This window comes from Diabrotica virgifera, chromosome 9, assembly GCF_917563875.1.
Source record: "Diabrotica virgifera virgifera chromosome 9, PGI_DIABVI_V3a".
In the NCBI taxonomy this organism is placed as follows: Eukaryota; Metazoa; Arthropoda; class Insecta; order Coleoptera; family Chrysomelidae; genus Diabrotica; species Diabrotica virgifera.
The window spans coordinates 139,945,101-139,959,590 of NC_065451.1; the positions used below are offsets into that span (position 1 = coordinate 139,945,101).

At 32.9% G+C, this 14,490-nt stretch overlaps 1 protein-coding gene across 1 annotated transcript; it reads left to right on the forward strand.

The window, feature by feature from the left end:
* Positions 1 to 10,748: 10,748 nt before the first annotated feature.
* On the forward strand, positions 10,749 to 12,716 carry LOC114341347 (uncharacterized). Its single transcript, XM_028292134.2, has 3 exons — positions 10,749 to 11,060; positions 11,118 to 11,216; positions 12,420 to 12,716. Exons 1-3 carry the CDS (start codon positions 10,904 to 10,906, stop codon positions 12,626 to 12,628), a joined length of 465 nt encoding a protein of 154 aa, XP_028147935.2. The 5' UTR covers positions 10,749 to 10,903; the 3' UTR covers positions 12,629 to 12,716.
* The last annotated feature ends 1,774 nt before the right edge of the window (positions 12,717 to 14,490 follow it).

The following is a 14,490-nucleotide window of genomic DNA, read 5'->3' on the forward strand; positions in this document are numbered from 1 at the left end:
GGCAAGCGAAACTTGTCAATACTTCTTTATGTTTTACCCTCGGCAAAAGGTATGAAAATTACACTCCGAAAATATTCTTCAGCATCAACACCTGGTACATTGTCTCGATGAACTTGCTTGCCAACTCTTCTTGGAATTTTAATCTCCGTTCCCAAAAAGTCTGCTCTCTCACTAGTGGCTTTAAACAGCTGTTGAAAAGGTTCTTCTGGGTTTTCTCTTAATGACTGAATTTGATCAACTGCACATTCGGCATGAGCAATATCAGATACTAGATCCGAGTCAACTGTTTGGAGTAGCTTACTCAAAATTAATGTGAAACTCAGCAGCTTTTCGGACGTCGATAACGCGATCAAAAACTCAGACTGTCTTATGGCATTCACTAAAATATTCGCTTGTGATGCCGAATCTCGTTCATCCCATTCGCTAATTTCTTCTAATGCTGCTGCTATTGAAATTAATAAATCCCCCTATTAATAAATGCTGTTATTGAAATTTTAAACAAAGCAAAGAGGATGTTTTAAAAGAACAGTTAGCTATTATTTCGCCAATATCAATGACAATACCTGGCTTTTGTTAAATTGAGATTGTGATCTTAGTTGTAAACTTTAGAAATTTGTTTTGAACACAAACTTACTTTTGTCACGTTTCGCTTAGAATAATTTATACGATTTTACAAATGCAGAAAATCATTTTATTTATTTTCGCTGTAAGGAGTTATTGTATGAAGACATTATAAAAGATTCCTCTGAATATATGAATTTTATTTCCACGTGGTTCATTATTTTTTTATAATAAGTAATATTAACATAGTTAACAGGCGAATTTAAACAAAGTCGACGTTACAAATGACTACTTAATTTTTTAAAAAATATTTTGACAATGAAACCCGATTTGGGCTTCGAAACGTTAATAAATTCATTTTTTTAGTAAAATTGTGGCTTATTTCCCATAGAAAATACCTAATTAAAAAATATAATAGAAAAATAGTCGAATCAAATAGGTAGTCTTTAGATTTTTTGCATTACCAGAAAGCACATTGTAAGTTATAAAATTTGTTTATTAAAAAGAAACTGTTGGTATGGGAGGGGGGGCTTGGGCCGCCTTGGCTCCCTCCTTGGTTGCGCCCTTGCAAGTGGTACTACATAGACTAGAATATTCTGTATCCAAAATTATTGTTCCGTTAGTCAAGATACTAAAGCAATGATAAAAGTTGTGTAATGATTAGTCCAGATCACGTTAATCCTGCGACCTACCAGAAAATAGTGAAAAGCTTATCTTCAGAGTTCGGGGCAAAATAAAAATCAACGGGACCGAGCCAGCAGTGTGCGGTTTCAGTCGGGTAAAAGGGTGTTCGATAAGCGAATTCCAACATTTACAGAAATTATTATTTGTGGATGCAGTAATTCGACAAAGATTTTTTAAGCCAGCTAGCCAGCACTATACAAAGAACTAATTATTATTTTTCTAAGAGAAAAAGTCACCTTTATTGATGATAGTTAAAATATGATGTGTTGTGTTTATAGTGAGAAAAATTGTGATTTGGTAATATTCCTGTTTAACACTAATAAAATCACAATAAAGATGCAATAGAAATAAACAAACCAAGACACATTGAATGTTACAAGGAGCAGTCCTAAATAATGATTTACAATATTATTGTAAATCCCAAATCATGTTTTAACAAAATTTATACATTGTAAATTATGATTCGGGAGTACTCCTCGTAATATCCATTGTGTCTTGGTTTGTTTATTTCTAGTGCATCTTTATTGTTATTTAGTACCTATATGTGGGTATATTGATTTGATGTGCTAATATAATATTTAAAAAGAACCAAGGTCTTTGATTCTAGCCCTTCAAGTGAAAGAGTTTCTTTTTTATCAAAATGGCAAGGAGCTGAAACATTTAAGCTATAACAGGAGTTTCTAGATAAAAATTCACGGTCAGGAAATAACAATAAATAATACATAATATACATTAAATTTATTTGACTTATTTTTGTTTTGATTTCTAGTTCTAGTGCATGGTAAATTACACAATGTTTTTGTTATAGATAACTTTTTAAAGAACCTAATACCTATTAGATTTTTTTTATTTATTTATGCCTCAACCTCAAAGGGTCATTGGCGCAGTACAATTAAAAGTATACAATGTATTTAGTAGATTATTATAGAATACAAGTATGATGTCAAATTGTTCATATCAGTTCCGTCACTTAATATTGCTTTAAGATGTCTTGTAGTTTATATTGAAGCCTCTCCATGCAATAGTGAGGACACTCCAGTAAAATGTGGCGAACGCTGAGCACAATATCACATACGTAGTACTGTGATTTTACTTCACTCTCCAGCTAGCAGATGTTTATGGGTGATGGCGGTGTGGCCTATTCTCAGACGAGAGAGAATGGTTTGATGTATGTAATCGCTTATTTGGGGTTGATTTCCAAGGTAGTATCGACTGTTTTACTTCTCGTAGTTTGAATGTTGATTGATTCCATTTCGTCTGCCAAATATTGATTACCAAGTTCTTGACTACAGGTTTTACATCTAGATGTGGAATGCTTCTGATTTCTACAGCTTCCGTGCTTGTTACTGCTTCTTCATGGACAGCAACCCCGATATGTGATGGAATCCATACAAAGTTGACATTGATATTTATAGTTTTCAGTTGGTGTAATGCTGATTTAATAAGTAGTAGACTTGGATATAGGTCATTTGAGGCAGTTACTGAACTTAGGGAATCCGTAATAATGACAGGATTTTTCATATTATTTTCTACCACAAAATTTATTGCGTCGAGGATAGCGGTTAACTCGGCTGTGTAAATATAAGTTAATTTCGGGAGTTTAATTACTATTTTAGTTTTATTGAACTACCTATTAGATTGTTTTAATATATTTTAACTGTTATGGAGATTGCCTAATGCTTACAAACAGCACTTAGGTTAGATTTTAATTATAGCTTCATCATTGTGTATAATGTGTATTACTAGCGCCCGGTTTCATAATCAACTTAAAGTGAACATTAACTAAAGTTCACTTTAACGTTGACATTTACCCATATGGATTGCATTGATAAAGGTATTAACTTAAAATTTAAAGTCCACTTTAACTGATTATGAAACCGAGCGTAATAATTAGTATTATTCACTTATATAGATAAATTAAAAAAGTCTGATTTCATTTTAAAAAATGAAATTTGTACTGATATTTCAAGAACTTAAAAATGACTTGAAGTTACCAAGCAAGTATCCTTTTATACATGAACGTGATAAAACTTTTGTTTAAAGTGAAATAGAAACACACTTTAGACTTCTTAAAATTTTGTTCAAACAGATATGTACAAATTTATCCATTTCCACACCACAGTATTCTTTTGAGAACTGCTAAAGGATAAAAGGCGCGTTAACTTTTATATTATAGTGGGAAATTTTGCCAGTATAGCCTTATTATATCCACTGATTTTAAAAAGTCCTATAGATCACAAAAAATGTAAATTGTTCAAATATATTTACCTACTGGGACAGTTTAAAACTTTTTTTGTGATCCATAGGATTTATTAAAAGTCAAAACATAACATTGTTACTGACTAAAGTTTTGATTATTTTCCCAAGCATATTGTTTTTTCTCTACTTTGTGTGTCTATGTTAATTTGGGTGTATTAATTGTATTGATGAAGTATCCATTTCAACTGATGGAACAGAGAGAGTTTTCTTCTTTTTCGGAGCTTTCTTACTTTTAAATAATCGTCTCTGGGGTTCGATATTTTTGTTATCTGCAGCAATCATTGGAAGTGGGAATGATTTGCGCTGAGCTTGATTATTTCGAATTGCTTCCAAAGTTGGTTGTATAGGAGCAACTATCGTTTTAATGGCCTCAATTTCCTCCAATAAGTTCCTGAATAGTTTGGACAAGTTTCTTTTGTTCTTCAAAAACAACTTGTGTTTCCTTTTTTTTGGTGCTCAATGCCATCACAAGGTTTGCAGTTTCTTCTGTTTTCTCAATTTCATTGACATTACTGATCATATTATCTAAAAAAGTGTTCCTACTATGTTATATGAATATGAAATTAGGTAAGTACAAAATGTTATTCCAAAAAATAATAAGTTTGATTCTGTACTGTTGTAAAAAAACATAATAAAATTGTAAGTGTACCTACCTGATAAAACTTCTTTGCAAATATTTGTTGGGTTTTGCTGTATAAACTTAAACACTAAGTGTACATGTTTACACATATTCCACTTAATGCTACAGTCTACACATGTACATGCATACCGGTGAATACACACACCACATTCACTACATTCAAGCTTGCATGTACATTCCGACTGTATCTCTTGCACAACATACATTTCATTTCTTGAAGCTGATGGGACCAGCCAACCACCATCAATTGCTTCAACTTTACTTATATCCAGCATTTCACTTGTTTTGTGTCTTTGCCTTAATTCAGATAATTTAGTGCACACTTTCCCCTTATGAACTACAATAAGTCTTTCAAAAATTTTGTCTCGCACAAACTTTAATATGGCACTGATGGCTTTGTCTAATCTTTTAACATATTTTCCATTAAGATAAAGGTGCTTAATGGTCCTATGCATCCTCTCTATATGCATGTTGGTATTAAGACCACTATAGAGTCTAAAGCAGTATGCCCAATGTTCTGCTTTATTTACATAATGTTGTTGAGAATAGTTAGCAAATTTCACAGATTCTGGGCTTCCTTGGCAAAACTCCAAAAATTTTTGTGTTAAGGTATTGAAAGTTTCTATATCTCTTTCTTGCAACAACATTCTAAGCATTTGGTAAATGAGAATATGAAAATATGTTTTAAGACATATTTAAACATATTTATGTACCTTTACCTTTTTTCCTTATTAACGACTTTTTCTAAATTTTTCCGCCAAGCCCTTTCTACATGCCAGGAGCAATAAAGTCTAAAAGTAATATTAAAAACTTAATTAAAATTCTAAAATTGCAAATTAAATATACCTTAATTCAGCAGGATGCATCACTTGTAGCGAAGCATTATAATAGGCCTCAGCCATATCTGACATGAAGACTCTAGGCTTAATTTTTTTCCCAATTTGTTCTTCAACATGTAAAAAAAGATTTTCATTATTTCTGCACTTGGATAGCCTTCTCTGAGATCATCAAGTACAAGTATTGTATGAAGCTCAAATCCATAACCATTTAGCCCATGGGTTCCATCCATACAAATGCAATCGTCACCAAACCTTAAAAAAATAAATTATAAAGATGTAGGTAGAAGTACAGTTTACAAATATGCCAAGATACTTAAAAAAAAAACCTTAATAATAATTCCTTTTGTCCTTCAGTCATTATCATTAGCACAAAATCTTCTTGTTTCAGTTGAGGGTACTCATTGGATAAACATTATTGTGGCTTATAAAATAGAATGGATCCGCTGACTTTAAGCTCATTTACCCAAGCATCAACGCTAATGGCATCAATTGTGTGACGGATAGCAGATCTGTTTAGGTTAAATGCTCTTTCAATGTTGTACAGGTCTTTTTTTGTAAGTAAATGGGTTCGCTCTAGTTTACAGTTAGTAACAGAATCCCGTACTTCATTCAATATAGGTACACCCAATGGTATTTTGCAGCTATTTTGGATGCAATATGTTGACGATCTGATATTGACAGAAAAAGATGCCCCATATCTTCTTTTAATTTATGTCCAATATGAGTATTACAAAACTATACTGCACATTTAGTATCCTCAACTGTCACACACATTTTTGCAGGGCAATACCCATGGATTTTATTACTGCCTTGTGTTTTCAGTGATCTAATATTTTGCCCCCTTGTTCTCATATTGCCCGATCTATGGCATGTATACTTTATTTTTTGCAGTTGTTAACACCCTTCTTAAAACCATGAATATTTACAATATCGTCAGGTTTAGCCCCTTTTTTTAGTACATTGATACATTTCCAAGTGTCTATGTCACTGTATGTGGTCTTATACTGAACAATACCTGGATAATCTTTAGAAACTTTTATCATAGTAGCCTTTGATATTGGAAAATTAACTTTAAGTACGGAATCGCAGGCGCTTTTTAAGTCTAAAACGTACGAATGTTCCATGTCAACTACAGTGAATGGTTCCCCTGTAACTTTAGCGGAAGCAACCACTTGCTGTAAATCCATCGGGGTAAAACACTTTGAGACTCTTTTCCTTTTTTCAATAATCGCGAAGTCCCGATCACACGATAAAAAGCTATGCCCGCTTAATAAAAATTTTTGAACAATCTCATCAAACTGTCCAATTTGCACCAAAAACATCATTAAAGAAATAAGAGTGCGGTTCTTATTTTGTCCGGCACAATTATCGGACCATAGAACCATTTTATCAAAAATACCATATGAATTCACTAGAGTAAAATGCAGGATCCAACTTCATTGCTTCCACGACAAGCTTTTGTTTCATCCCACATACATTTAAAAGCTTTATTTACATGAGATACATGGATGACCAGATTATAACAACTCAGTTGTCTACTATAGTAGATATTACTATGTGTTAAATTTGGTACCAGTAAAACTTGCTGAAGATCCAAAGATATCATACAAAAGTCACAATTGGGAAAACGTGAATCATACGAGTTCTTATTCATACATTGAAGGGCTCTCTTATACTTGCAGTGATGAAGTAATTGCTCTCTTTAGCAGTTACTAATCCAGATCCACTGGAACTTGAAATCTTACAAGCAAGTAAATCGCAGGTCCTGCACGTCTACGTCCTGGGACGGCAAAATGAAACATGTGGAAAACATTTCAAAAATATTTTTCGATAGAATTTGTAAGTAATTTTGCTGCCTGGATATTTGCTGATGAAACTTCTGTAAAGACGACTCATATTGAGATCACTACTAAAATACACTTTGTTACTTTTAGCGCGACCGTAGTGACTTTCATCGCATGGAAACGAGTTAACGTGTTGTTTGATTTGCTCCCAATCTTCGTTAGTATACTTGTGATGTGCGTTTCCCTTTCTTTTCTCTGTGTAAGTGATAACTCCTTCTTGACACCTACTTTGCAGAGTGTGTAGACGCCTGTGCGATACTGCAAAAATATCCTGGTAAGTTAGCTTGTACACTTGGAAGGAACTACCTGTATTATTAGGTACAGAATAACAAATTGTACATTGCCTACGACTGTTAGTCGGGGTATCATAGGTCCCATGGCGCCTCCGCTTTATTTCTGCCACAGACAAAAGTCGCATCAAAAAAGTGTTCTGCAAGTTGTGATGGTCCATCTTCATAAAATCTTCACGTAATTTAAGTTTCAAACGTAGCGAGATCTTTTTGCAGCTGTATTTGCATTTGCAAGTTGCCTGTAACAATAAAACCCGATAATTAAATTTATGGCTTTAGTAACTAAAATAGGGGAGGAAGGGGGAATATCGCCATCTTAAGCAAATTACAAATTTTTAAATTGCTAAACAACAAATTAATAACTTTTCTCTACATCATTTGGTAGGTTAGTTATTTGTTTACATGTTTTGTCAGAGAAAACGTTAGTTTGTCAACATAAACTACACATGAAATGCGTCAACAAAAAAAAGTACAAATGGCGATTTTACCCCACAGTACGGGAAAAAAACCGTCATCCGTTCGGGGCATTATCGCCATATATTTAGATTACACGAAAAATAATACATACCCTTCAGTTATGAACGATGAAAAGGACAATAATAGTATATTATACTTATTTGATTATTTGAAAATATATATTATATCGTAAAGCAAAAACATCTTTGTTGATACATATTAGAAAAACGAAAGTTTAATTTTAAATACAAAACTTTAACTATTTTTTCTAAACAAGTTGTAGAAAACGAAAAAAAGAGAAATAACTATTTTAAGGTTAGACAAAAGGGAGTTTTTGTGCACACAAATACGTAAACGTAACGCATCTTTTTGACATATACGCTTGCGCATTAATGGTTGAACTACCGTATCGAGATACGTATTACCTAAGGTTACGGGCTGGTACGTTAGGTTCATACGCATCCCTATCGAGCCGAAAGTTACCGAATGCACAAGCGGAGCTTACCCGATTACAGACGCAAACCGTCATCGTTTGGTTTGTCGTCTGTCAATTCTTTTCTATTTCGTTATTTCGCACCATAGAGGTATATATTAACATTTCGCACGTGGCACTTGTTTTTATTTTAAGTTTTAAGGTTAAAGGCATTTGTTTTGTTTTTAACAATGGAAAATAGCAGAAAACGACTTCACTTCAGCAATGAAGATGATTTGTTCTTGCTGAAGGAAGTCGTAGGCCAGAATCCGTTCGAGCATCCAGACAGGTGGAACTTAGTTCAAGTAAACATGCTGCAAATCACTGGAAAGCAGGCCAGCATTAGAGCACTGAAAGATCGTATAAAGAACCTGGTGAGCAAGTTTAGTCAGAGGGACCACAGACTTCAAATTAAGTGAGTATATATTTTCTTTGGATAATTTAAGTAATCATCCATGTTCCTTATTGGAACTCCATATTTAATGTTTAATATTTGCCTAGGTATATAATAATAATGTATTAAGTTGTCTATTATAAAAATAAAACAAACAAATCTTGTATTTAAGAAATATAAGTAGACCAACAAATGACTTAATTTCAGTAAAATTTTCAAATATGGAAAAAAATATTTAAATTATTGATATACAATAATTTACCTTCACAACCAAAAGGTATAAACAAAATAAAAAAATTGAAAACTCAGATAAAAGCATATTTTTATATTTAAATACATAGGCTTGGATCCCACCTACAAAAAAATTTATTAATAGCAAGCTGAATACTTGTTAATAGCTTAAGGTGTCTATTCGGACAAAGTTTGATGTAGGGGAACACTGGAAACAGGGAAAGTATTAATTGTGGAACATGTCGTCCTGACAAGTTTATGATTGTGAAAACTAGCAGGTTGTTTTTAGGTTTATTCAATAGCAAACTTTATATAATATATGAAAAAAAAAAAAATTATGTCAGAAAATATTTTTGGCGTTTTAACAAGTCTGACATTACAATGTTAGAATAACGTTATGCTAGAATGATATATATAGAACATGTCAAATGACAGGAATTATGTTGATGATAAATAGCAGTCTGATTTTTGCATGAGAGTTTAATGAAAGGGCAACAAATCAATTGGAAGTTCTGTCTGACAAAATACATTGGACGTTTTCATAATCTGACCGTTCCAAATTTTTAACCTGTTCCACAATTAAAACTACCCCTGTTCCAGTGTTCCCATATATCAAAGTTTATCCGACTAGACACCCTTAAGCTATTAACAAATTTTCAGCTTGCTATTAATCAACTTTTTTTCATACGCGGGATCCAGACCTAACAAGCAATCAAAACAATACAATATCATCATTTATCTTTTTTAAACGCTTTTCTTTAGTTCAATCATTTGGGTCAAATCTTTGGATGTTAATTTGACTGCCTTTTCTTCAATGCAAATGACTAAAAATTTGCAGACATATCCATTCGCGGGAACAATACACGAATAGTCAATGAAAAATTTTATGTTTATTAATTGTTTAACTAAAAAAATTATTTTAATGGAAAATCCTTAAATTCTCTTGTTTTTTACAATGAAGAAACTTTAGAAGAAGCTAATTACTGTAGATAATTTTACTTTTTACGTTAATTGTTTACGTTAGACTTCATAAATAAACAATAAAGTTTCAAATTTTTTGCTGATTCTGACGACTTTTCATGTTTGTACATCATATGTTTGATACATACTCTAATAAACATGACGATATATTTTAATGTTTGAAAAGTGTAAGACTAAAAAGTAAAAAATAAAAAAATATTAAAAAAAAAATTTTTAGGAAACGCTTTTCTTTAGTTACGAGTGACCAAAATTAAAAATATAAAAAAATTAACCAAAAAGCAAAAAATAAAAATAATTGAAAAAAACACATTAGTCAAAGAAAAGCGTGGGGCGAAAACCGTTTATTCGATGAAGACACGCCACGTTTTTCTTTGGCGAATGTGTTAGATTTTTTCAATTATTTTAATTTTTTGCTTTTTAGTTGATTTTTTTATATTTATAATTTTAGTCACTCGTAACTAAAGAAAAGCGTTTCCTAAAAATTTTTTTTTTAAATTTTTTTATTACATATAGGTCTGGATCCCGCGTATGAAAAAAAGTTGATTAATAGCAAGCTGAAAATTTGTTAATAGCTTAAGGGTGTCTAGTCGAATAAACTTTGATATGTGTGAACACTGGAACAGGGGTAGTTTTAATTGTGGAACAGGTTAAAAATTTGGAACGGTCACAGCACGAAAACGGCATTTATTTTGTCCGACAGAACAGACTTAAACTCTTCGAACAGAGATTAAACTCTCATGCAAAATCAGACTGCTATTTATCACCAAATGGGCGTTTTAATGAGTGGAACATGTAGAATATGTCAAATGACAGGAATTATGACAGGTAATAAATAGCAGTCTGATTTTTTCATGAGAGTTTAATCTCTGTTCGGAGAGTTTAAGTCTGTTCTGTCGGACAAAATAAATGTGCCGTTTTCGTGCTGTGACCGTTCCAAATTTTTAACCTGTTCCACAATTAAAACTACCCCTGTTTCAGTGTTCCCATATATCAAAGTTTATTCGACTAGACACCCTTAAGCTATTAACAAATTTTCAGCTTGCTATTAATCAACTTTTTTTTCATACGCGGGATCCAGACCTAATATCAGATAAGTAGGTAATTGTATTTTGTGTGAACATTTTTGTATTTTTTTAATGTACTGGAGGTGACATTTGTGTTTCTTGGAGTTAATAAATAAACGAAATTAAATACAAACACTGAGATTGTCCTTATTTTTTATAGATCAGGAGTTGAAGAAGAAGTTTCTGAGATGGATGATCTTTTGCAGTATGTACTGGAGTTGTCAAGGGAATCTGCACTTTTACCCTCTGTTAAGGGTAAAAGTCAGAATAACAGTCACCAGGAGGCATTGGTGATAAGGGAAAATGCAACATTAAATTTATTTAACGACTCATCTACAATTGATGGTAAGTTAGAGACTGTCTATGAATGAAACAAAGTTATTAACATTTTTTATATTATAGTTCATGAGGAAATAATTGTCGAAAGCGAGGATCCAACAAAGCCTGGATCAAGTCAGCAAAAAATTGAAGAAACTCCAGGAAAAAAAAGGACCATTTTAAGTATGTTATTTTTAATATTCACTGGTTGATGTATATATATATATATTATTGGCAAAAACTCATAAAGTGAATGTGAATATAAAAGGAAATATATAAAATGATGAAGTGTCATCATTCCATACATTACATACATTCCGAATCACGTGTATATAGTTGCCCAGAAATGTATGGAATGATGACCCTTCATCATTTTATATATTTCCGTTTATATCCACATTCACTTTACGAGTTTTAGCCAATAATTTTGCTTATCTATATTTATATTTGTACTCGATTATTCAACATCAATATATATTATATACACTCATGACAAAATATTGCATATTTTTAAATTAACGTGTAAAATGAAATTTTTTTTGCTGCTCCCAGTGTCATGGAAAGAGTATTTCTTTTCCGAATGAGCTCTTTTAAAGTATCATATAAATGGTATAATCGGATTAAAATTTTATATGGGCTGTATGGTGGCCAATATGATTTTTAAATTGAATATTAACAAGGTAAGTATTTACTATTCTACCGACATGAAGACCTGCGTTATGGTGCATTAACACGAACGTGTTATCCAATATGGCTGGCAAATGGCAAAATATGATTAAATATCAACTTTCATTCACCCAATCACCTTCACAAAAGTTTGGTATCTCCTTCCCAAGAAATACCACTCCATAGTACTATGCCACCACCACCAAAATTTACACTCTGTATAATGTTACATATGGCATACTGTTCATCATATGGAAGCAAGATTGACAAAACTTCGTACAGTAGTTCAGTTGTAACCTCATACAGAGTGCTAGTTTTGGTGGTGGTGGCATAGTATTGTTCTGAAAGGACATACCGAACACGTGGAGGTGATTAGGTGCCAACTGACATGTACATTGAAAACGTTTTAAAAGATCATGTTTTGCCATTTGCAAGCCACATTGGATATGACATATTGGCGCCAATGCACGTCTTCATGTCGCTAGAATAGTGAGTATGTACTTGATGAGATTCAATTTAAAAATCATATTGGCCAGCATATAGCCCAGATCATATTTAAATCCAATTATAGCATTTATACGACACTTTAAACCAGCGCATTCGGAAAAGAAATCCATTTGTATGATACTGGGGGCTAAGAAAGGCAGCACAAAACATTTCATTTTACATGCATATGCAATATTTTTGGCCGTGAGTATATCTTCATAAATTTATTTGTAGCTCCTAAAGGAAATAGAAGGAATGTTGGCTTAAAACAGTCATCTCTAGACTATTTACAAAAAAAAATGACCGCTGGTTTGAAATCCGGAGTAGGGAACTGGCACTCCAAGAGAGGGAGAAAACGTTACAAGAAGAAAAATTTAAATTGGCAAAATGGGAAACAGAGAAGAGGACCGAAATGGAGGAAAAAAGATTGGAAGTTCAACTAGATTTGTTTAAGAACCAACAGAAATTAGTGGAGGCAATTTTAAACAAATCTAGTTTGAATTTATAAAAAAAAATTGTTTTATTATTAAAAAAATACATACTGAAAAATATTTATTACTTTAATTATTTACACCCAAATATTCTTCCAATGATGGAGGATCTATTCCAAAATGTCCATGTATTGTTTCCAAAATGTATTTCTCCAGCATAAAGACATGTGTAACAATTTGCTATAACACTTGTACTATATACATCTTTCCTATTTCTTAACGGGCCTTCACAGCTCACTTGCTTGGTTGACAATTCCTCTCCATTCGGTGCATTAGTTTCCCAGTCTCTTATCTTAAATTCTTTAAATTTCACTTCTACCGCATCTATCCATTTTCTTCTAGGCCCCTTTTGTCTTTTTTCTCCCGTTTGGTCTCTTCTCAGCATTTGTTTGGTTGCTCTTTGTTCCGGAAGTCTTTTTACATGCTCCAGCCATCTTATTCTTTGCGCTTTGACTTAAGCTATTTTTTCTAACTCACATGCCTCCTTTTTCTTCTATATATTTTGTGTAAAATGTTTCGTTCCCGAACTTCTAGCATTAGTATTTGTTTTATTTAGCATCCATAGTTCGCACCCATAAAGCACAACTGGTCTTATGACAGTTCTGTAGAGCTTTCTTTTGCTTTTCTTGATAGTATCTTTGATATATTTATTTGCTTTTCTTGATGGTATCCTAAACATTGCTTCTGCTACCGTTATTAATTAGATATGAATGAAATTTTAGTATTTTCGCTACCATAATAGATGAATGAAATTTTCTTTGTTCTCAAATTTGTAGCTCTTCTGTTCTTCTACGGCACTACAGCCCAAATTGAGCCTTGGCCTCCTACATTTTTTGCCTCCACCCTTGCCTGTCTGTGGCTGTTGTTCTCCATACACGGACTCCTAAAAGGGCTTGTGCGTCGCTGTTTACTGTGTCTTCCCACCGCTTTCTTGGCTTTCCAACCGGTCTCTTTCCTTGCATTCTAGCATTCAGTGCTCTTTTTGGTAGCCTATCCTCTCCCATTCATATCACATGTCCGGCCTATTGCAATCTTTGTATTCTAATGAAATCTGACAGGGGTGCTTCCCTATAAAGCCGATAAAGTTCGTTGTTGTATCGACTTGTGAAGATTCCGTTTTCCTTCACATGTCCTAGTATTTTCCTTTCGAATGTGTCGAGTTTGTTTTTAGATGTTTCTTTCAGGACCCAGGCTTCATTGCTTTTCTGTTCAGCAGTTATTAATTTCTAGTTCTAATCAGTTTTCTACTGCTTCTTTGCCATGTACTCAGTTTTTTCTAAACCATATCTCATTGCAGCATTTACGAGCTTTATTATTATGAGTCTTAATCAAAAGATATGAAGGGCTGAAAATTCTGAAGGCAAAACAACAATAAGTTAACTAATGAGGTTTACTTTCATTAAAAATATAAAGAATGTTTTTTTATTTAATCACTTAAACCCATTTGTACCTTTCGCATTGGGCTATTTAAGTATATACAGTTCAATAACTTTGGACCTCGGAGATAAACTATAAGTACAGTGGAACCCCGATAAGTCGGCCCCCGATAACCCGGAAGTCCGGCTAACCCGGACCGATTTTCATCAGACAAAAATTTAACAAATAAACAATTTAACAATTTTATCAAATAAAAATGTATGCAGGCCAAATAATATTTCAGAGATAATGTGTATTTGTGTAATTTGAACACATAAGTACAATAGTAAAAATGATTCATGCACACGGCGGCAGCCAGAGCGACCGTCTCAGCTTATCGGAAAGAACAGACACCTGTCTGTATTCCTTTTTCTTTATTTATGTCAAACTGTCTTAGC